Raw genomic sequence first — 24,932 nt, 5'->3', positions numbered from 1 at the left:
CTGCAAATGCATGCCTGAATGAGGCCTTAATGTGGTCTTTTCAATATGTCAATAATTTCATAAAAACAGCAGCAGGATATTAATATATACACTAACAAATCTCTTCCTCATAATAGAATTATTTATATGTTTTTCATGTCTACATGGAGTAGCAGACATTCATAACACTTAAAATATATTAGTCAGGGGGGTGCTGCTCACCTTTGAACTGCAGATAAGTTTAAAAAAATACCTACTAATGAGCTCAATAAGTTGGAAGGTTTCGGTGAAAAGTTAGAATCCAAGGTGGATTAACAAGAAAAATATTAAATAATATTGATCTGCTGCAGATTTCTAAAGCTTGTACAACCTAAACAGATTGCTCTTCTACCATTAATGGTTAAAATGGTTGATAGGCAGGAGTGTAAGAAGGAGTCAGAAGTAATTAGACAAGGGTGCTGTGATGACTTTAGAGTATTAATCATGATATTCCTGTCGACTGAATTCATAAAGCAGATTCTCTTGCACAGAAGTCTGTTCATTGAAATTCATTCACTTTAAAGAAAAGAATGCTGACTTATTTTAAATACACCAAAAATATATCATAAATGTGTAATATTTTACTAGGTATGTTATGTTTGACTTAATTACAGCTAAAAATAGATGTTCAGTAACTTCACTTTTCTTGAGCAACATTAATAAACAAAGGAATGCAAATGTGTAACACAATGACAGTTCATACTTCCAGTAGATTTTGAGAGCCTACAAAGTACAAAAAATTAATACTACCAATTCTCATGATTAGAAGTGAATTATATGTTTCTGTCAGGACACTCACCCATACAGCAATGGGTAATATTGTATTGCAAATTTACTGTTTATTTCTAAAAAATGTCTTAGTACTGCCTGCCCTTTTAAGAAACAAAAGAACTCAATTTTGACAGTTCCGCTAATTAGCTTTTAAAAGACAATATTTCAAGCAGCTATGTTTTCTCTTCTCAAATTACTGCACTCCTAGGATTCACTAAATATAAATGAATATTTAGACTAAAAACAAATTTGGTGCAAGAAGAGTTTGCAGCTGCTGGCTCCAGAAGCACTCTGTGCACATCTGTCACTACAGCTACCACCTGAACTTCAAGAACATAAATTCTGATTGATGCAAAGAAAAAATAAGTTAAAAAAAATTGGCTGTGTAAATTGACTGAACTTCCACGGTCCAGCAGCTATGTACCAAATTTATTAGGTAGAAGATTCCTTGGGCTTTTTTTCTGTTGGAGTACATTATATGTCAAAATGATGCAGTGTAACTTGACATTAAGTGGGGTTCATTCTGAGAACAGATGTCTTATTCTGTTAGTGTCTTTCTGAGAAAAGGCAGACTTACCCAGCTCCTTTTAGGGCTAAAACAGAAAAAAAAAACCCCAACCCTGATTCACCAAGAAAGGATATTCCATCTTTTTCTGCTGTCCTGTAACTATCTGAATTTGGGTCAAGTTGAATCTTTGTCCTCACCACTGTCACACAGTGCAGATCAATAAACAAAATATGGTCACAGACTTTGGATTACCTTTATTCCGGCACTGCTCAATGGTTTTCTTTGTAAATTCATGCACTTTCTTGTATTTTTGCATAAAACTCTCTATAAATTGACTGGCTTGAACAGGAGTAATTCCCAGGCAGTCAGCGAGACGTTCTTTACCTGGTGGTACAGAAATTATTTCTGTATGCAAAAAAGCAGAACAGAAAACCACTACATACAATAGCACTGGTTTCATGCACAATTAGTGGAATTAATTAACTTTACTTACCTCTATGAAAGAGGATGGATTTGATACACTAAAATCATATTGCAGCAAAATAAATGTTTAACCCTGAGCTTGAATGTTTTACTGAAGTTACTGGATTAAGCATATAATTAGTAAGAAATATATAGGAAGTATGTAATTAAGAAATTACTCGTTAAAATTTATACCTATAAAGTGGGTAAAATCACTTTTGTTCACAGAGCAATGCTGTAGCTTTAAGTATCATTTTACTAGATCACTGTTGCAATCTCCAAACTTAGAAGAGCAGATAAAGATTTGAAACTAACTTTTAACAAACACAAATATAATGAAGATCTAAAATGGTTGGAGATGTTTAAATTTAGCTAGAAGCTTTAGAATTCAGTCTGAATTTAGAAAAGATGTTTGGAGGCTGGGTCCCACAGATTGCAAAGAGTCCTAGGGACCTCAATGTCAGTAGAAATTGGGGTCCAAATTTTGAGATAAAAGGGTTGGAAAAAGAAAAAAATGGGAAAAGAAAAAACAGAAAAAGTGTTCCAACAGAGGGAGAAAGGAATAATAGCTTTTGGACAGGATATAGGCGCACAATATCTGTTATGCTGGATCTAAGAGCATTTAAAAAAAGATGTGGAAAAAACCTGAAGATATTCCAGAGTGTTAAAATATAAACTAAGAGCTACTGTTTAAACTCACTTATAAATCAAACAGTTCCAGTAAAAATAAAACATACATCAACATTAGTCATATGAAGTTTGAAAGACAGATATATTTGTGTCAGCTGCACAGGAACACAGAACCAGCACTGTCTGAAGCTGAGAGGAGACATCTCAAAGCACCAAAGGCATGGAATAGTCATTGTCACAGTAAGACTGTCAAGAAAAATTGTCTGGCACTTTAAAAAGAGGGAGGATTGCAGCCATCTACATGCCATCACTGTCAGGCTGATGTGCACTTCAGAACAATTCTTGTAGCATTTTGTTCTCAGTCACGCCAGGATCTGCACTGAGCTGCAAGAACACCAGTCTGGACAAGGTGCTAGAGGAAGAAATTCACACAGACATCCAGGATGACATTTGCTGAGCTATTATAGATCTGTACTCCCTTTTTTTTGACATCTAATTAATTTGGGTTTTCTTCCTGGGTCAGCAAATGACAAATCTATTTGATAAAGCACACATTGCTAGCAGCTAGGAGACTACTGTAGCTTCCTTGGAGAACTGTAACATCTAAGTTTGTCCATGTTCACCATTTAAAGAACTATTAATATACAGAACAATTGCATAAAATACTAGGAAAATTAAAGCACAATATTAGCAAGGATATCTGGAAGGTCCCAGGGAAATGCAGCTCCCAGGAAGCAAAAAGAGGGGAATGAACAGCCACGTAATTGTATCAGATCATGCTCCACAGTGCAGGAGCACAGGCCATGCAAGGCAAAGCCCAGGATGGACTAAACCTTCTCTGAGCACTCTTCTGGAGTTATCTGTGCCAGGGTAATTAGCAGCAGCAGCCTGTGAGTTTCAATGTTCTCCAGTCTGCAATATAATCTTTCAAAATTTAAAATAGCATTAGTTTTCATTTATACACTGTGGTAGCCCTCAGTGTTAGTCCAGGGCTTGAACATCCTGCCATTGAATAGAAGGAATTCCTTATTTTACAGATGTTTAAGTTGCTTGCATTTTAGTTCTACGAGATGACTAAGGCAGAAGCAGGTGAATTGAACAGCTCCAAACCAACCAAAAATACTTAAAGAATGTCCTGAGGTGGAAGGGACCCACAAGGATCAACTCCTGGGCCTGCACAGGACACCCCAAGAGTCACACCATGTGCCTGAGAGTGTTGTCCAAATGCTTCTCGAACTCTAGTTCAGACTTAGGGCTGTGACCACTGCCCTGGGGAGCCTGTTCCAGGGCCCAACCACCCCTCTAGGTGAAAGCTTTTTCCTAATTACCAATCTTCTTTTTCCTTTATTATCCTTCAGAGTTAAAGAAAAGACCTTGAAGGCATGAACCAAGTGCAACCTAAGAAAACAGAACATGCAACCTAAGAAAAAAAAAAGAAAATGAAAAGCTTACTATTTACTAGATGAAAGGTTTTTATTAGCTCCTGTAAGCATAATACAGGCAAGCTCCTCAGGGAGTGTTTTTGTAGTTTTCAATCCTAAAAGAAACATTATTCACACTCTTCAGTTGTATTAAAAATGTCTCATTTATGAAAAGTGAGCTGTCTTTTGAAGGGAGACAAACTGTGGGTGGAATTCAGACCATCAATTTCAGGTATCTAACAATTACTTTTTGTCGGCCCAGTTTCCATCTAAGTGGTTTAATGATATCATTTCATGTCTTAATTAGGATCTGATCACACTTCTAATGAACTGGAAACTTCTTATTATCTTTGAGGTGCTTCAACTGCCCTTGTTTGAGAGAGGGACACAAGGCAAACAATTAAATGGAGACACATATCAAGCACTGCTGCGCTGAAATCTTTAGTGCCTGGTTCAAAGCAAGTGAGGGAGTGCCAATACTGTGCTTAAATGTAAACATTAAAGTTCTCTATAGATTAGTAGACAGACACAGGCTCTACTGAGCCCTAGGAATAGAGGCATTTCTGACTATATACAGAACTACAGGGCATTCAGCTGGTGGTGATTCTTCTGATTACATCTGGTATCTGCCTGTTCCACCCACAGTGAAGGGAAGAGATAGGAAATGTGTACCATTTGCATGGACCAAGGGGCAGGGGTCATAATGCTGGCATTTTGTAAAGTAACCCAGTGATGAAACCATTCAGGTGGGAAATGGAAGATTTGATTCCAGTCTCAGCACAGAGAGGTCTAAATTTACAGTGTAGGGTACAAGTGCTGGGCTTCTTTAATATAGATTTTAAACACAGAGGTTTCAAATGCAATACAGCTTAATGGAAAAATGCAGGTGTGTATGCATACACACACACACACACACACCCCTAAACATAAAAAAGACATTCAAGAGAGCTGAATTTGATGCATTTATTCCCAACTGAATGCTATAAATGATAAATGGAATACCCTGGCTGATTCTGCCTTTGGTTCAAGGACTCAGTGCAAAAGATGGCTTAGAAAGCATTCACAACCAGGAACTCAAGATGTAACATTAAGTGTTTCCAAGTTACATAAAGTTTGCAGCCCAAGACTCTGATTTCCTAAATTACTTTTTCAAGAACTCACCCTCTGTAAAGAAAGTTAGTCAGGTGCTCACTGAAGCCAATTCACAAGAGCTTCTAGGCTGATGACATACCTGCATTTATCTCCCTAGAAAAGGTAACTCTAGGCATGTACAAAGGATAAGGAGTGTGGGGCATCATTTAGAAATAGCAGGTAGTTTTGGAATGTGTGAAGAACATCTTGACTTATCTAGGACCTGGTCAAGACTTAGGCAGAATGGGTAACAGTGGATTTTTGCATGATTTCTGCAATTGTAAAGAAATGGCGGCAAACATTAAGACTCAAAGTAAAGGAACACTTTTACACTGTGAGGGTGAGCAAGCACTGGCACAGGTTGCCCAGGGAGGCTGTGGAGCCTTGAAGAGCCCTTTCTCCAGCCCTGAAGACACTAAAATTCTGGATACAGGCCTGGGCAACCAGCCCTGCTTGAGCAGGGGGCTGGATCTGATGCCCTCCAGAGGTCCCTTCCAATCTCTGCCATTCTCTGATTCTATAAATGTGATTTCAAACAATAATAGAGTTTTTAAAATTTCATTGCAGTTATTCTCATCTCTGTCTATATGCTATGAAAATTATAGTTAATTAGTTAATTAAAAAGTCCACTCAAAATTAGATATATGCTTTAGTTATATCAGCAGTAAATAAGTACAAAATCAGACAATCTTTGTATATGGCAATGTAACTACATTAAATTCTTAATTTTTATACTGAGTAGATAATTTGATAATACTGGATAAAAATATAAATGCAATACTCTGATAAACTTTTACTCACCTTTATAAATTCAGTCTACTTATATAAATTATGAATAAAGTATAAATTTACAGTGGCTGGGTTTTTTCTAAAAATGCCTACCTGCTCCATAAACTACAGAGTAAACGATTCGCTTTGCCTGCTCTCTATCAGCATGTTTCACTTGTTCAATTGGAATCCCTTTCCTAAACAAACAAACAAAAATCACACATTTTCAGTTAAAACTAAGTTGTTATCCCCACAGAAAACTTATTTAAAGTCAATAATCATTCAATAACTACAAAATTGCAAGATATGAATAGATGTACTTGAGGGCTTTTGTTGTCAGCCAGGAATGCACAACTTCTTTACAAATTTTCATGCTGATAGTCCATAGTAAATTAAACCATTTATTTTGATTTTAATCTTCTTCTTTCCCTTTCAATTAAATTCTTGGTTAGGAAAAATCCTACTACTATATTACTAGCTTTTCAGGTTGAGGAGGATTTAATAGTGGCTCATGAGAAAAACTAATTTCCAGCAGCAGCATTTCTTCAAGATGTGAGGGTCTAGAGACTCAAAGCAGAAGTCTGACCTAAAGCTTGTTTAAATAAGGCTATATTCAAGGCTTCACTAACAGAAATATCAAACCTTTTCTCAAGAAATAACTGATTGAACAGGCACAGCTTTCTCCATATGCTTTACAGAGCTCCACAATAGCAAGGCTCCATAAAACAGCAGCAGTGGCTGATTCTGAACTCGAGTGCATCCAGATTACTCCCAGCCAAGTGTCCTCCTTCCCAGCTCCCATTCTCTCCCAACTCATATAAAACAGTCCTACAAAAATGCTAATGGATTTAGCAATGTGAAAAATGAAAAGCTATGACTCTGCAATCATCAAGTATGTGCCATCTATAGTTTTCCTTATCAAAATGCTTCAGAAAGAATACTGAAATTATTAACAACTGAAAGCACTGAAGAATATTGACCATTTGGTTTAAATGGAATGGTGTTGAGGGAAATCATACACTCACTCTCTGAAAACAAATACTTACAAAAATTGTATTTGAAACATGGAGATTAATTGCTATCAGAGATACTTGATGACATCTGCACCATTTGAGAAAAAGTCTCCTCAGGAGACTGTCCATTTTTTCCATGAGTCTGGTCACATTTTTAAAACCAAAGTTTTCTATGGTTTGCTATGAAAGCTTTTTTGTCATGAAAGATGCTTTGCTGTGAAGGTTTTATTAGAGGAACTTTGAGAAAATGGTGTATTTCTCTGAATCTTCTTCAAGGAAAGTCTTTCACCACTATTAAGATATTCAAATTTCTAGAAAATCAGCAGAGCCACAAATTTTTGCTTGCCTACCTCATACACTGATTTTAGCCAAGGCTATGCTCAGCGCTGGTATAATGAGGCATTCTGAATGACAAACAGGCAGACACTGGATGAAATCAGATTTAAGCAAGTCTTTACAGCAGTACAGATTTTTGAAGAGAAAAAATAAAACTGAATACAATTTCCAGCCTTCATTGGACAAAAAGTCTTTGGTTTTGCAGAAGCTCACATTGTTCTGTTGACTACTACTAATTGCTTAAAGATGAAACAAAATTTTTCACTGCTCAGTTTAGTTGAGAAACAAGAGTAATTTAACAGTGTTTCCACCTGTAATGAAGACTGTTCCCACTTAATCATTCTGCTAGTTTGAGACTCTTACACTTTACTTTCTTAGCTGTGGCAGGTCAAAAGTTCATGGATCTTGTTGAATACAATAGGTTGAGATTCGCAGTTGTACCTGAATACAAGGACAAAGTGGCAATAAGAGCTAATAAGTGCAGAATTAGGAAACTAGACATCATAAAGGATTTCCTGAAACAATCTCCAGCAGAAAGACTCCAGGAATTTCCTGAAGAACCTGGCAGAGAACTACACAGACACTTGAGAAAGCATTGATCCCAAGGGAAAATAGAATCTGGTAAGAGCAAGTATCATCTGACATGCAACACTAAGACTGGGGAATGCTGAAACTGGGGAAAGCCTAAAAATGTAATACTGCTTTCCTAATACTGCATAATTTGAACTAAGTTGGATTGGACCAGGCAAGAAATGGGAGAACAGGAGCAGAATTTACTTGGAGATTTACTGAAGTCAGAGGCTAGAGAAAACTGAGAGGCAGTGGGTACATCAGCTGCTCACTTCTCTGGAAAAGAAGGGCTACAACAGAAAGGACACAGTGGGTAAGAACTGTGGACACTTGTAGGGGAACAAAGATATTCATCAGACCATGATGCTGAGGGAGACACAAAGTGAGACTTGCTGGGAGGGACTGGTGGCTCTAGAGAAGTTTTAGCAGTGAAAGACACCAGAACTGGATTTGTGCACAATTAGAACTGCTGCTAGAACTTGATTATGATTTTGCATTATCCAAGCTTCAGCTTGGAAGGCTGACTGGAAAAACCAGAAATAGTCTCATTGCTGTGATGATGATTGGCAGTGTCAGCAATCACAATAAAACCTTGCCTAACACAGTTATTGGTGCAGATGTACATGCATCATGTAATCATGGCAATCCAACAGTCACTTAGCAATTCCTGGTCTGTGATTAGTCATGAAACACATGGAAAAAATAAAAATTTCAGAGCCTTATCTTAAATATTTCCTTCAATATAATGTTACAACCAAAATGGTCAGTCAACACCTCCAAGCATGCCAGTGGGAAATGTGAGCATTGGACAGAGAGGCATTACATGTACCACTCTGAGTATTTGCAAATTTATGTACCACATGAAAGAATACATAATTATAAGGTATGAAATTGCCATATAAATCAAAACTGCTTGAGCAAACAGAAGACATTAATCATAACTATTCTTCTTTTTTTCCTAATAAATGCTTTTTTTCTCTTTGTATTGACAATTATTGGCTTCTCCTAGAGTGTTTGATTCCTTCTGTAATTCAGAGAGGCATTCCTGCAGTTTGAGGTGAAGGCTGTTTATTCCTTTGAACAATAAAATTAAAGGGGAGGTGTGCAGTTTCTCAGAACTGCAGCAGCCATGTTAGAAATCCCCAGTGGGCTTTCTGCTTTATCCTGTTTCCTTTACAAACTAATTTAGGTTTGTGATAATTGATTTGTCGTAATGGGTACTGTGAGAACCTATTTAATGATAAAATCTTTATTTTGCCTTTGGACTCATCATGGAACACCCAAAATATTGATAAAAAGACATTGTGATCTGCATACTTGCATAAGAAGTTTTTAGCAAGCCATCCGGGCATGAAAATATTCAGTGCTGAAGTGTGGTATATGTAACATAGATCTTTAGTGGAAATGCATTTTTTAAAATAGATTTGAATCTGAAAAAGGAAGGTTAATAGGCATAAAGTAGTCTTAGCTGCTGGGCAGTGACACTGAGGCTGTGACTCCAGCCCAGCCAGCACTGTCTGTACAGCTGGAGTAAGAAGAAGACTGTTAATGCAGTGTTACAGAAATTGGTACAGAAAAAGCTTAGGAGGAAAAAGAATTTGCTGCAGATTTTGTTGTGGAAACAGCAAAATTCCTGAAGGCCTGCAGGAAATAAATATGCAGTTACTAGTTCTAGTATGAAACATTTTTCCATTTTTCCACATCCTTCTCATTACTCTCTCTCAAGTATGCTGGGAAAAGTTCAAGTTCATAATCAGTATTTTCACCATCTTCAAATCTCCAAATGTGCAGTATTTCACCTTCTGCATTCCTGTCCTTGCCTGCATACTTGCCTCAGGCTATTTCCATATCTCTGATTTGCTTGTCCTTTACTTTGTTTAGCACTGATTTCTAAGTACTTTGCCTTATAGTACTTTATTTTATAGACATCTCTTAGGCAGAAAAAAGAACAGTTCTCAGTGCTGGAAGACATGTTCAGGTTGGCAAATCTCAGTATCCTAGGAAAGAGTTAGCAGAGCTAAACAATCTGGGAAGGTTTGTAAGAGCAGCAAACAACTTGCAGACAAAAATTGTAGTATATCTAACAAACACAGTGAGAGTAGAGATACAGAGTGTCTAAAAAGGTGGCTCTAGTAAGAATTGTACTGTTTGTCTAAAAGGGAATAGCTGCCTAATTCTGAGAATAAAAAACATGGAGAAAAAAATTTCTAGCAAACAATGAAGAAGGATAACATGAAATTATGATTAAGAAATAAAGTGAAGATACAAAACAAAAGGAGGTATATACCATTTATTACTTTTTCAGAGAAAATACTTTGAATATTAACATAATTTCTCCAAAATGCACTATATATTTTCATTTATTAATGGGGTCTAATGGACATCTCAAAGAGATTCTACTGAATTCAGTCTTAAGTCACTAATACATATGAACACCAAGTTTCTTTATACCCCAAAAATATACAACAATCATATCTGTAATTTTAAGAAAGTTTAACTGTAAACTGGAATAGCACATTTAATACAGAGTAAACATCTCAATGGATTAATTTTTTACCTGTACAGAATATTAAAAAACTAACATGAATTTTAGTATACAGAAATGAGCTCACACAACATAAACACATAAAAAACCCACTAAGATTAAAGAGGCCACAGGGCATAACATATGAGCAATGGCAAAATAAAACCTTGAGAACAGGTAGAAATGGGAGGAAATCAGTCTTAAAAGAATGCGATAAGACATTCCAGAATTTCTGGGAAACGCTGTGTGGGGACGGAAGGCAACTGTTTATGCACAGGAAATGGCAGAACAAACTCCTCAAACACAATATCTGGCAGGCATGTGCTGCCTTGATCTGCATTACACTCCAGCCAAGCTATGCTCACTCATAATAGCCACAAACCCTTGGCTGCTCTCTTGCATCTGCCAATTCATCCAAGTCCAAGCTGTGAATTGTTGGTGTGGGAAATGAGATGGAGTGGCATTAAATTCATTTTATATGTGGTCATTAATGTCCAATGAATGAGTCAATGTATGAGTGAGTACACATTTGTTCATCTGATGGCTCTTACAGCTTTTTATGTTTTCATCAGTGAACTATATAAATCTCATTTTCCACCACCTGTTGCTGTTTAATAGCAGATGAGAGTGTTATATTCAGTAAGTTTGTGCCTGGAACTTTGTGTTGGGATATGAAACAGGTATGGACATTTTATGTAATCAGTAAAATTAGAAAAGCCCAGTTTTACAGCAGCATCACCATTGGGTGGATCATGTAAATTCTGAAAGTTCACTTTTTCAGTTTAGCAGACCTTATATCTGAGGCAGTCAGAATATATATACTGTTTCATATATATATATAGATAACAAAGTATATGAGTATTCAAGACATACAGGAAAAAAAAGGACTACCTGTAATCCAGTTCACCCGCTGCTAATGCAATGAGCAAGAATAAACAATTTTTTTGAAAGCTGCTATTCCATGACTCATGGAAAATGCTGACAAGGCTCAGGCATACTTTGTCTCAGATATTTGCAAGGCAATATGCAGAAGCTAACTTGGAATTACTTTTGCCTGGCTAATCTCTGCTACAAAATACAGAAAAGGAAGAGGCTGGGAAACAGTTTCCCTGAAGACATTGTTGTATCAAAATGTATCACTACTTTTGTGTTGTATCAATCAAGAGCTAGACATAAGATATGTAAAATTAGCCAATTTTTTTTTCATACAGAAATGTAAAATGTATGGTTTCTATGCTTTCTATAACTATGAGGCATTTACACAACTACGTTCAAAAAAAAGTAATGAGATTATCTTTCACACAAGAGCATGGAGACAGCAGGATGAAAAATGAAATTTTTCTAGACTGCCCAGAAGAGTGGAAATACAGCAAAGATACTTTTCTAGAAATAGGAAAGAAACCTCTCCACAGAGAAGCTGTGGACTCCCTATTTCTGCAGGTGTTCACAGCCAGGCTGGATGGGCTCTGAGCATCCTGGCCTAGTGAAGGTGTCCCCTGTCCATGGTAGGGGGCTGGAACTATATAGTCTTCCAGGTCCCTCCCAACACAAACTTTGTAGGATTCTAGGATTCTATGAACAAAAGCATCTACAAAGACTAAAATGCAGACTAATATCTTGCCAGAAGGGAAACAGCAGGTCAAGAGTAACAGAAAGATAAACCTTTCTGCTGCAACCAAAGTATATATCAGTTTTTTGTTGTATTTATATTAGTTTTTTGTTGTATTTTTTTATCTATGTCACTTCAAAACACTTCTCATGTCCGATTCAAAGGTTATGTCAAATGCCTGGATTTGCAATTTTATCATTACCTGGTTTGCATAAGTGAGCTAAAAGGTCACAGAATAACATCAAGAAACTCCTCACAGCGTAGGACAGCAGATCCCTCACATCTCTTCCTCCTTACCTGAAGGCAATAGTATTACATAGTATTACATTTATATCCACGTGTATTTATCCTCACCCTGGCATCAGCAGAGGCGGAGCTGTCTTGCAGTAACCACTGTACATGATGGAGGACCTCTGGCATGGATCTTCCATGTAAGTACTGGGTCATGTAGCCATGGCTCAGAGGGGAGAGAGTCACAACACACTATTCAGGAGTTAAACACTGTGTTTTACTTAGCTAAGAAGTTTTTTTTAAGTTTTTATTTGTGTTCAGCTTCTTTGAAATAAAGACTACAGCTGTCATCTTGATGTCATCCTTCCCAGACTACAGCCAACTCTAAAACATTTTTGTCATTTTGTCTCTTTTCCCTTTGGGTATGCCACCCTACAAAACTGTGGTTTAATTTCTTTTATATGTATTTAGCACAGGAAAATCTTTATAACCCCAATAAAACAGTTTTGCAAGAATCCAGAAGCACTTTAGCATTTTAAAACTTATTCCAGTACCTAATAATAAAATAATTTATTTTGTGTGAATAGCCTCTATAATCCACTGCATGAAGATTTATTTCATTAGTTCTCAGCCTCCTTTTAAAGAGCATGGTATCTAACTTTCATGTATTTTAAAGAAGATAAAGACACAACTTTGCAGTTTGCCATGAGGGTCAGAAGTCTTCTGTTGTTACATTTTAAAGTAGCAGGGAACCAGATAAAGCAATTGCAACAAGGTTATATCATAAATTATAGCTATCATCAGTAATGACTTGCTGAGAGATTAATTTGGGACTGAAGTGATCCATTATCTTTATGAAGATATTTACTGGCATGTTGCTGTTTCATGTATCAGATACTGAAGAGATAAATTACATAGCACTTATTTTCAGTGCTCTTCATTAGAAAAAGGCCACTTAGAAGATTTTTCTGTAAAAATGCACAATTCTGGACATATGTCAGCTGGAGCAGGAAGTCCCTGACACTGACATAAGTACTTGAAAGAACACACCTTACCCTGCAACCTTCACCTTGCCTCTCCTTCACCCCATTGGCAAAAAAGTAAAAGGGCTTTCACCTCACATACCCATAGTCTTTTTTTATTTCTGAGCCATGAGGGCAGTCTTATTTTAGGGTCTCTCTGGGTCTATGAGCACAGAAGAGAAGGAAGTCAGGGTAACTAACTCCCCACATCAGGTGCTGGTGTGAGCATCAAGAGTGATGGGCACTATCACTGAAAGAACAAATAAATGTTAATGGATTAAGAGGTCTATGCAAACTGGGATGGCATAAAATTTCCCAGAGGCCATTTGTATAAAACAACAGGGATCAAATGCAAATTAATGCCCTTGGAGTTCTTTCTTTACTTATCACAAATCACTTTTCAAGAAGCTTCAAATAGTTAAGACAGAGCAGCAGCCATTTTGGGAGATGACACAGGCAGCTGCAGCAGAGCATCAAATAATTACTCATCTTGGACCTGTCAAAAGTCTCATAAAGAGAGGGACCTTCAGAGCAGCCTTTAGATAAATACCAGAAAAGTGAAACAGAAAGAACAGAGTTCTTAATATATAATCATGCTATCAAGTAATGCTATCTCAGACGTTACACAGAATAAAACATAGAGCTATCATATTTTTCCAACAATGTATAGTTTGCTCAGGAAAAATAGGCAGGGGAAGGAGGAGATGTCACATTACATCAAACTGCATCCTCACAAGACAGAAAAAAAAGAGACAGACTTTGAAATATCTTGGCCGGGCAATCAAAAAAGGAAGAAATCAGTCATGCTATATATAAGGGTCTTGAACAAATCCTGCAGAGAGGGATAAGAAACTTCCTATCCCATTTTTTCAATCTTCTCTATAAACATCTCTTTCAGCTTAAATTTCTGCTATGCCTTGGGTCAACACTGAACTAAAGGCAAAAGTAAAAGTGAAGAATCAATTGCTGTGACAGTCTCGATTTCATCAAAATTTAGCTTGGCACTAGAGTTGAAGTTGAGTTAAATGAAATAAACAGAAATATTTTACTGAGCTCTGGAGTGTGCTCATAAAACAGAGCATTTTATCAAAGTCACTCTAGAAGGACATGACTGTTTGGAGATAAGAGTTTCATACACAACAAAACCTTTCTATGAAATTAGCAAAGCCAAAAGTTATCAGACACCACAAAACAACTGAGGACTATCCAGCCTCCTCAGAGCTTGCTTTCTCTCTAGTTTCTGTTTTAGTTGTGGTGGTGGCAATTGTAAAACTTTATTTTTCATTTACTCTAGAAGGCTAAGAAAGCATTTCATGTGCAATAATAATAAGCTCCCAATGTGACCTAAAATTAAGCTGTCTGCTTAAATTTCTAGTTAACTGCCTCATTTATTTAAACCTTCTAAAACCAAAAGCCATTATGCTTCCTGAAGATTTTATTCCCTCTGCTTCATCTGCCAGTCTAAACTAAAGCACCAGCTGCACTTTTACAAGGCAGTGTAAAGTACAAGGTGAAATTTCCACAGGTTGTCATACAGACTGTCAGAGTGCAAAGTAAGACAAGTGTTAAATTTCATTAATATCAACTATTGCAAATGAGCTTTCAAAACACATAGAAATCTGTTTGCTGCAAAAGTAACACTGTTAAAATATTCCACACCAACACCTATGAGGTGTTCAACTTGGAACTTAAACATTTTAAAGCTCTGATTCTGAGCAGGCAAACTGAACATCTTCCCCTTTTACCACATACAGCAGCTGCAGGAGCTGCAAGTGGTACAGCCTCACTCACAACTTTTTTACCAAACAAGTTATTAAATGGCAGATTCATAATGACAATACCTGTACATAGTACCTGTTCCTGAATTTGTGACTTGATTTAAAAGAGCATGCCTTCCCATTCAAACTGAAATTGTGTCTCTCTTAACAGCATATAAGAAACAAATTACTGATTCCACACTTTTTATCAGTATCACTCTAAATAAAGGTACAAGATGAGAGATATTTTAGTTATTGATCAGAATAGAAATTATACATATATAGCAAAAAATCCTTCTTCAGAATCTGTTTCACCAAAGGAAAGTAAGTAGAAGCCTTGAAACTAACTAAAAATTGTTATAGGATTAGAAAGCCTGCCAAGTAAATGTTAATGAAAGAAATGTTATATTAAACCTTAGTGAGTGTCCCAGCAGGCAGCACTGAGCTTAGGGCCTCCTGATTTACAGTGAATCAATACAGGCTGAGTTACAGAACCAAACTTCAGAGCTGAAGGATCACAACAGTCACACACTTCTAAAGGGAGACTTCAGCAGAGATGCTCACTTACACTTATTTAAGGGGGCTGCCATGTAACACACAGGAAAACTTTTCTCCACTCTCTTCCAAGGATTCTAGAAGTAACCTTAAATACTCCCCAGTAAAGAGTAGACATTGATTGTAACTTGTCTTAATACTGCAAATGTTTCACCATTTTATATGTGCTCAGTGGCATGGAATGTCTCTTCTTCATTGCAACTCCAAAACCAAAGATTTTGCCATTTTGCAATGGATGAACTGGAATGAATTAACTCAAATTCATTTCAGACTTGACATTAAGTTCATAAAAAAGGGGAGAAATGCATGAACCCAAGAGATCCCATGTCCTAGAAGATTAGAAGTGTATGAAATAGCAAGTGTATGAAATAGCCTGGATTATCTAAAAAAATCTTTAGACAAATATTTAGGGGCTCTAAGAACCCTAAACTGGCGTAGCCCATTATTTAGACAAAGGACAAAACTAAAAGAGCTCTGCTTGGGGTAAAGGGAGCTGTGTAACCCTGTGGCTGAATCTTGTAACTCTATGTCTGCTAGTGGGGACAGGAGAGCTAAAGCTCTTCCTGTTTCCTTAGTAAAAATCCACCTGGATAAGCATGATCATTTAATTATTCCTTAATCACCTAACAAACACACAGGTGACATCTCTTGATTAATAATGACTCTGTTCAAGCTTGTTGATAATATTTTCATAAAATTAATATAGAAGGACAAATATTCATATCTGTTTAAAACCCCTTCAGCTGCAGATGTGGCATTCACTTCCCAGAAATCTATTTAACTTATCCCTGATTAACTGGCCTTTCCTCTTGCTATTTGAGAAGGCAGCCCAACTGAATTCCATATCTGCTATACCATACAGTTATATGAATTAACCCGAAAAAATACTATTTTGTGGAGGATTAATCTTTAATCTATTCAATACAAAGAAGGTATTTGAAACAAAGTCATATGAAATGGATATGGGCAGGTGTGTATATATTTAGTCAGCCCACCACCAAGCATTTGTGCATACTTGACCTTATCTTTTTCAAACAGACCCAGTTATCTTTTTGAATGATTCAGCCCATGGGGACTCATTTTGATTAATTTCAGGAATATCCAAAATACCTCTGCTTATTTCCTGTGTTCTTCAGAACTCAGCAGGGTATCAGCAGATAGAGCTATTGTCAGGAAGTATCCTGAATTGCCAAGAGGCTGGAAAAACAAGAGTTCCTATTTTGTCACAGTTCCTACCAGACCAACTGCCAGCATGCAACAGTTTGGCTCACCTGGTCACCACTGGATATAATCAGCTCTGTGAACCCCCTGCTTTGCAGGTGGTAAAGAAATAAATTTCCACACTTCCTGTAGGAAGACATTCTGTGAAGAACAAACCAAATCTTCCTGCACTGTTGTCTTTTTATACAAGTATGGCTGAACTTATTTAAAAAAATCACCCAAAAACATAACAAAAAGCCTTTTCCCCTTTCAACATGCTAATTTCAAGTAATTTTGTGCTTTGCTTCTCTCTAGGCTTTTTCTTAAGTAATTTCCAAAACCAGCATGTCAGTCTCTAACAAAACAGTTCAGAAGAGATATCACCATGATACCACAGAAATACCAGCTGAGGAGACAGGGACTTTCATGTTCAGAACATTTTATAAACAGTTCCCAAAGTTATTTGAAGTGAAGTGTTCAAGTTCCTCAGATTGTGGTATGGATAGTATAAGCTAAAGACCTTTCCATGTCTTAAAAGCATCAGCCAACCAAGCCTACACTATAAAAATGGAAATTTTTTTTTTTTCAAAATAATTGGTGCTAAAGAATTTATAAATCCCTTGGAATTCCAGGAAAATTACACACTTCTTTATTTTAGATATAAACTGCTATGGCTACAAAGACATAATAAGATATATTCTCTTCTCTGGAGGCAATTTTTTAAACTCTCTGAAAGCCACACAGACTCAGGTGAACAATTATTATATCCAAGGTAAATTCAATACCTGGAAAAAGCTCAGGTATTCATGCTGCTCTTCATCACCACACAAAAGAAAGCACTAATAGCATGAATATGAGGGAGCAGATGACAGATGAGAGAGAAGGGAGTATTTTGTGGTTTGGATCTTACAAAACTCAGATCTCAATGTGAAACAGGAGCAACTAGACCACTATCAATTTCTCCAGCCTTCTTTCAAACGCTGCCATGAGTGCAAGCATTGCACACAACTGCCACAAACCATCCCTTCATTGGTATCATCAGAGCAAATATCACCCTTAAAGAGTATGCACTAACTACCTTGTTACTTTAATTCACTATCAGTAGTTAATGTGTATAGGTTAAATTACAGTTCAGAGCTAGACACTGATACTTTAAAGAGGATGCCCATTTTCATACTGGAATGGCAGCAGTTATCAGATTATTATACCTTTTAATACACAACACATCTGTATACTGAACAGTATTAGACATACTCCTCTACTATATAGTAACATGTAAGTATTACAATATAGAAATTATTTAAATCTCTCTACTCTCCTATTCTTTTACTTTTAGAATTTAAGGAAAACTCACTGCATACAGGCAGACTTTTTGTGTGTTCTCTGATTTCCATACTGAAAAAGAATTAGAGTACAACTGTTTAACAATGTTGTCTATTGAAGGCATTTTTCTGAGGCATAGACCAACTTGGGTAGTATTACACTGGATCTACAGACAATCTATAGCACAGAATATATGACATAAAATACCCAGGTAATTTATCACTGCACAGGAAAATTTGTGCACAGGGACAGTTATCTTTCTACTCTCACACAATTAAACACTCACCATTTATAGCAGTAATAAATTCATGCTTGCAAGTAGATCATACTGTAAGCAACTTACAAAATATATTTGTTAATTTCTCCCATTCTCAAATATCAAATATCATCCAAAGAAAAGGTATATTTACCATGAGAAGATAACAGTAAATCAATACAAACCATCTAGAAATATTAGTATTAAATCTCAGAGAAGTAATGTAGTCAAGAGAATGTTCTTTGTTTCATATGCTAGTATTATCCCTAGAGACTACAAACCACCTGGGTATTCCCTTTCCTAAATTTCTGGATATAGGAGTATTGGACTTTCACTTCTATCCATTTGCTTACAGGGTCTTTTCCTCTGAACCTCTTGGTTTATGAGGATATAGAGACTACATGTTTCACCATCTTAGTTCATAGTTATAATTTAGAAAGGGCAAAATGGTCTCATAAATCTGCTAGGCCATTTATGACAGACATATCAGTGTTCTATTTCAGGCGTGAGAACATAAAACATACAACATAAATACACTTTGCAGATACTAGGGATATCTGTAGCAAATAATGGATCACAGTGACAACAACTTCAACCTTAAATTGACTAAGCTTGTTCAGAGCCATAAATAACAGAGTTGCATTTGTATGGCCAGGCTGCACTCAGGACCCCTAACAGAGGGCAGCACTGTGCTCTGCTGGATGCAGCTGAACTTGTCACTACTGGGGATCTCCATTTGTCTGAGGCAGATTCTAAAGAAACAAAGGAAAGGACTTACCCAAATATTTTAAGTATGGATGAATGCTCCAATCATAGGAACTCTGAAACAGTACTATCCTAATTTAAAAAATCACTCAAGCAGTAAAGTAGGCAGAAGTCAGACAGGACGAAACCCCTATATGAAACACATCACGCTATGATGTGTTTAAGTGCTTAGCTAAATCAAGATACTTTTCCTGGTTTTTGACTCAATATTGCCAATATGAGTATTTACTTTGTTGGAGAAACAACAACCTACTGAGAAGGGTGACAAAAGAACAGTTTGAAAGAGACAGCTAATCATTACACCCCAAATTACTAAATTTTGCAAAGTGCAGATTACCTAAAAGACCAAACTTATTTTTCAGCATCTATTTTTGAACGTGATTTTAAGATATGCACATCAAGAGCATTTTAAATTACACAGAATTACTTATTTTTCATTTATTCTGTAAAAGCTAAAGAGGTGAGAGAAAGTTCACACTGAGGTTTGTTGTCATCAGGATGTCTAATGGCAGTTGGGTCCCTTGGCTGGTCAGATAGCTGCCAGGACAGCTCTTGTCACCTTCAGCACTGGGATGATGATTTGGTTTTAAAAGGATTATGACTGTCACAGGCCATCAAGGCAACAGAACACAAGGTGAACTTGCAGGTAGCAAGAATCCATTATATCATGAATTTTTAAAAGTTTAGGCAAGCCTTGAAATTTTGCCATGTGTTCAGTGTATCATTAACGTAATGCACTCTTGGTGTTGCTGTAATAGCAGGTGTTGACCTGTCTTTAAGGCTTTTTCTTTGTAGGACATAACAGAGGACTCACTGTAAGATAATTTTGGTAATACCTCATCATCCCAGCAAAACAGGAAGAAGAGCACTAAGCATATACAAGTGACCATCAAAATCTCTATCACCTTAGTTTTAGCTGGAGTAACTATGTTAGATCACCAGAAAATATATTGGCTGTACAAGGCAGAGATGAGCAAGCTGGTCTAGTGGAAGATGTCCCTGCCCATAGCAAGGGGATGAACTAGATAATCTTTAAAGGCCTCATCCAACACAAACCATTCTGTGGTTCTGTGGAAGTTAACTGCAGCTTCTGACAGTTTCAGCTGAATGGCCACTTCAAGACAGTTCTGCCAAAGGGAATACACAACACTTCAAAAACACTCTACAGCAAGCAGTGTCTTCAGCAAACAGCTGAGCCCAGAGCAGGGAGGCACAGAATGCTGGAGCTGAGTTACTCCTGAAATGAGCTGTCTCTGCAAGCTCACCAGAGTAGCACAAGATCCAGCCCAGCCTGGCAGGAGCCTTGCCTCTCACTGGGGTTAGTTTGGGTAGTGTGTTGCACATGAGTGAATTTTAGCTTGGCAGTTTATATTTCACTCAGCCCTTTACTACCATGTACAGACACAGCCTGGGCTGACACACACACACTTCTACCTGCTCTGATGACCAGGGTAAAGATTCCATATGAATGATGTTTAGCAGAAACATGGATCCAACAGCGATCCAAGAGAAATGCATCTCTAAGGCACCAGAGATAGGCTGAGTCACAGCACAGAATACCAAACCAAATTGTGAAAGGAAAGCTTTTATATATGAGAGATCTTAACTTAATCAGGAACTCAGAGAGTTCACCTCTTTGCAGAAACTGCCCACCCATGTGTATTTCCTGCCAAATGCTATAAAAAGCCTGTGAAAGTTTTTAAAAAGGTTGGATTTCATTTGAAGGCTTTAGTCTGAAGGGCAGCTAAGGACCAGAGTCATGTTTCAGTGAAGAAGCTATGAAGTATAGAAAAAATAAATGAATAAACTGATACAAAACTTGGCTGGACTCTGGAGTGTGGCTCAGATTTCTATCCAATAATATATTCTTCTCTATTTATGATTTAATATTTATCAGACTAAGGATTTTTAGATATAGAAAACCTGCCAAAAGACACCACCTGACATGCATTCAGAAGCTGATATGCTACTAGATACTAACACTAACCTAATTTTTCGTCCTTGGAGAGGGAGCTTCAGAAACTAATCCATTCTTTATAGATCTTGTAGAGAAAAAACCTTTTTTTTGTAAAGGTTTTTCCAATTGTACAAAATATGTCAGGAAAGACAAATAGTAAAAACACACAATTCCTTCAAACAGAACAAAACTTTTGCCATGCCCATTGGTGTATCAGTTGCACAGATTTTAAAGGATAAAGACCCAGAGAAAACCAGATGACCAGGAAGAGATAAAAGATTTGTTGTTTATTTTGTTCTTCTCATTACCAGTCAGTAGAATCAACTACAGACTATGAAAGAAGAATAAATATCTGGAATGAGAAAGCATTTGTGAAGCCTGAAATTTTATATCTTCTCTTTGGTGCCAAAGAAATTAAGGACAACATTCAAAAATCCAAGCTGAGTTCAGTAGGAACTGACCCAACAGGAGGAATTCAATTTGTCAGAACAAATACAGATGTCCACATTTAAGCTGGCCACCCCAGACCTATTTTGTTCTCAATGGTGAGAACTGAGAACTCAACACTTTTATTGTGCAACTGATATTATTACACAGGGCATATCAGCAGTCTGCCAAATGAATCTCTCCAAGTATGTGACAGATGTCCAAGGTTAGATGAGATTAAACACGCCCTTCGTGTTTCTGTGATTCATAAGTCATCTAACAGATTCAATAGAAAGTTTCTTCCAAGCATTAGCTTTACTGAAGCTTGAGAGTAGAGTCAGCAGAATCATTATGTAATGATTTTGTAGACACACCATGACAATTCTGTCTGATAAAAATATTTGCCTGTAATTCTTCATTAAATTTAAAGTTACCGTGTAGCAACTGCAAGAGGTTGACGGCTGCCAAGAGCCGTGAGATTGCTGAATAGAATGGTATTTCTGGAGCAGTGCCCAGAGCTGAGACAAAATTTGACTCATCTTCATGCATACATTTCCAATAAATCATCAAACTAAAATAAGGATTTAACTCCATCATGAGGTTCCAGCGATATCGAGTTAGAGCTATGAATTGATTACAGTATCAAGAGAAGTCTCTAAGAAACTTTAGAAAAAAGGTGAACTTTCCATAGATATATTTCATGGAATGCTTGTGGTCTGGAGTTTTGTTCTCCCTGAATGCACACATCTCAAGTAGAAACAGTTGTTGGTAGCAGAATAAATATAATGTGAGCTCCCTTTCTTTGTACAGATTCAGAACATATTAACAAATATGTCCCAGCCCTGGGTGTGTTCAAGGCCAGGTTGGATGGGGCTTGGAGCAACCTGGGATAGAGGAAGGGGTCCCTGCCCATGGAAGGGGAACTGGAAACTGGTGGTCTTTAAGGTCCCTTCCAACCCAAAGCATTCTAGGATTCTACGATTCTGTGAACTATGGAAGTGTGCAGGAAGTACCATGTTTGGAACACTATGCCTGCAAAAATTTAGAAACTGTAGGATGAGAACTGAGCTCAATCAATCATAGGTATTTTTGCTTTCATTTTCAGCTAACAATCTTCCAACTAAAATGGAGATGAAAAGAGAAAAAAGGGGGAGACAAAGAAAATAAGAGAAGTGCATAATATTTACATGAACTACAGTCTGTTCAAACAGCTTTATGCTACAGCATTCTATTCAATTTTTTTCTGACCTATTTGTTGAAACCACAAGTTTCTTGACATCTACCCTGGCACTTATTGAATGCTCATGCACTTTTGAGTGCAATGGAGTAGTAGTCTCAAGTGAGGTTTTAGGCATCACCATGATATAAACAACAATATAAAATACCTTCAACAGCTAAGTGACTACTATTCCATCTTTTTTGACAGTTAATATTTTAATTGGCATACTGAAGAGATTAGTAAATAATTATATAGATATGGATATTAAAATATCTACCTTTTTTAAATGATTGGGGTAGCACCTTTTCCAAATAATTCCAGAATATGGAAGCACTAAACCCTATTAGTTCAAAAGAAATCCCATAAGCTCTAGTCTCTGTTTCTCAAGTATATGTAATATGATTCCAATACTTCTATTGGATATCTAAGTAAATTTCAATAATGCTTGTACTGCTACCCAGAAAAACTGTTCTGCTTTTTTAGATGGATAATCTCTCTAAGTGCTGCTCTGGATTTTTTAGAAGAATTGATTAAAAATAGAAGGAGGAAGCCATCAGCAACCACTGTTCACAATATATCATTGCACCAGCTTTAGCCACAAAGCTCATACTGGCCAGTTGGATTGCAGAGTTTTGATATGTGGAGAAGAGAAGGCTCAGAAAGACAGAAGGGAATTCATAGTGTTAAAATAGCATGAACAATAGATATTGTAACAAAATACTGTCTTTTGTTATCATTATGCAGTAATAAAATAGCTTAGGTTATTCTTAATATTTTGTCTAATTACTATTAAAATATGCAACATTTAATCTTACCACTGAGAAGCCAGTGTAGTAAAGATATCACTGATTTCAGGTTCTTGGAACAGTTTCAGAAGTTCTGGTTCAGATGATAAGTCAGCAAGGATCCTTAACTCAATATGGGAAAAGTCTAGAAAACAGTGTTAAAATGCATCTATTGCTCTAAAATAAAAACATACCTACATTTTAACCAGAGTATCAGAAATTAAAATGTAAGCCTGGAGTAGTCAATCATTTCTTCATTCTCAAAAAAGGCAGGTGCCTGTAAGAAGCTCATCCTGAAGATGCTATATTCCAGCTATGGATCACAAAGTGTCTCAGTCCTTCATTATCTTCATGTGTCAATTAATATTATTAACTATTTCTATTCACAAGGCAAAAACATCATCCACTTCCAAAACATAATAAGGAACACACATCACATAACAAAATTAATTGTTACTAAGGGATTTGACAGCCTTGTAAAATATATCATCCAAAGGAGAGGGGAAAAAGACATGAGAGAACTGTGACTATTAATATGTATGAGAATAATAATTCACTCTCTCTCTTACCTGCTGCTAAAAATGTACATCCTTTTTTTGAAACAAACAGTGTTCTTGGGGAAATAGTTATTATGTCCTCTTCTTTTCCTAGAGAGGAGATCCACATTTAAATCCCAAACACCAGCTCAAAAATACTGTGCTGCAAACCATAGAAGGTTTTATACCAAATACACAGCCAACACCATAGAAATGGCAGTGTAAGCAAACTAGCAGAGCACCAACTGCCAGCATCACAATTATTTCACTATATCAGTCATGTACAACTTCACCTTCACCACCCTTGCAGTACTGCTCACTTCCTTTCTCAAATCCAAACCCTTTCCTAAACACAAGCTATCAAATATATACAATAACTAGCATTATTCACAGATCACTTAATAAAGGATACATTCATAAAGAAGGGTCTACAAAAATAAGTAAAAATATGTATTTTTGTATCTTTAAACATGCTGCAGCAATGTATTAATAACCAGATTCTGAGGTGGTAGGGGAATATAATGTTGAGAACATACAGCTGTCATAGGCATCCAAATTGTAATGACAGAAATCCCCAATAATATCATGAAAACACTAACACAAGGTACTAGAAACTGAATGCATCCAGGGAATATCACTTGACATAGTATAGGGAGGGATGGTGTTTGAAATGCAACAGGATCTGATCAGCATAAAAGTGAAGAAAATAGAAAAAAATGTGTCTTAATACAGGAAAAACTTAGAAATACATTTTTGAGAAGCATATAAGATGATTAACAAAGTCTCCAGAAAGTTTCATGTGCCACAGTTATGCCCAGCACCTCAGGTTTATGCTGCCCCTGCTGACACAGTTTTTAATAGCAACTTTGAAAAAATACTTATAAAAATGACTCATGTAGATAAAATAAAACTGCTGTCAAAATTTTATATTATCTTCCCTAGCCTCCTGTTTAATGACCTGTATTATTTCCAACACAGGGAGTGAAAAGCTGTGAAAAGGCAAAGCTTGACTTTAGCAGAAAAACATTGAGCAGCACTGCCCAGCTGTGGCCGCAGGCATTCCAGGAGGAGAATGTGTGTTCCAAAATCTTTCTTATATTTGAGTCTGCTCTATGGGTTTCTCTCTTTATCACTTGGCT

The 24,932-nt window shown here is 36.8% G+C and overlaps 1 protein-coding gene across 1 annotated transcript in view; it reads right to left on the bottom strand.

The window, feature by feature from the left end:
- The window catches only part of POLN (DNA polymerase nu), an 87,797-nt gene that overhangs the window by 27,933 nt on the left and 34,932 nt on the right, over positions 1-24,932 (bottom strand). The window contains exons 17-20 of the mRNA XM_058025191.1: positions 23,827-23,904; positions 23,288-23,402; positions 5,824-5,906; positions 1,550-1,681 (exon numbers count right to left, since the gene is read on the bottom strand). Of these exons, the coding sequence (XP_057881174.1) occupies positions 1,550-1,681; positions 5,824-5,906; positions 23,288-23,402; positions 23,827-23,904 (408 nt within the window). The remainder of the gene's footprint in view (positions 1-1,549; positions 1,682-5,823; positions 5,907-23,287; positions 23,403-23,826; positions 23,905-24,932) is intronic.

Source organism: Melospiza georgiana, chromosome 5, assembly GCF_028018845.1.
Source record: "Melospiza georgiana isolate bMelGeo1 chromosome 5, bMelGeo1.pri, whole genome shotgun sequence".
In the NCBI taxonomy this organism is placed as follows: domain Eukaryota; kingdom Metazoa; phylum Chordata; class Aves; order Passeriformes; family Passerellidae; genus Melospiza; species Melospiza georgiana.
Note: the sequence above shows the minus strand (reverse complement) of the source record. Positions and strands in the feature narration are given on the sequence as shown.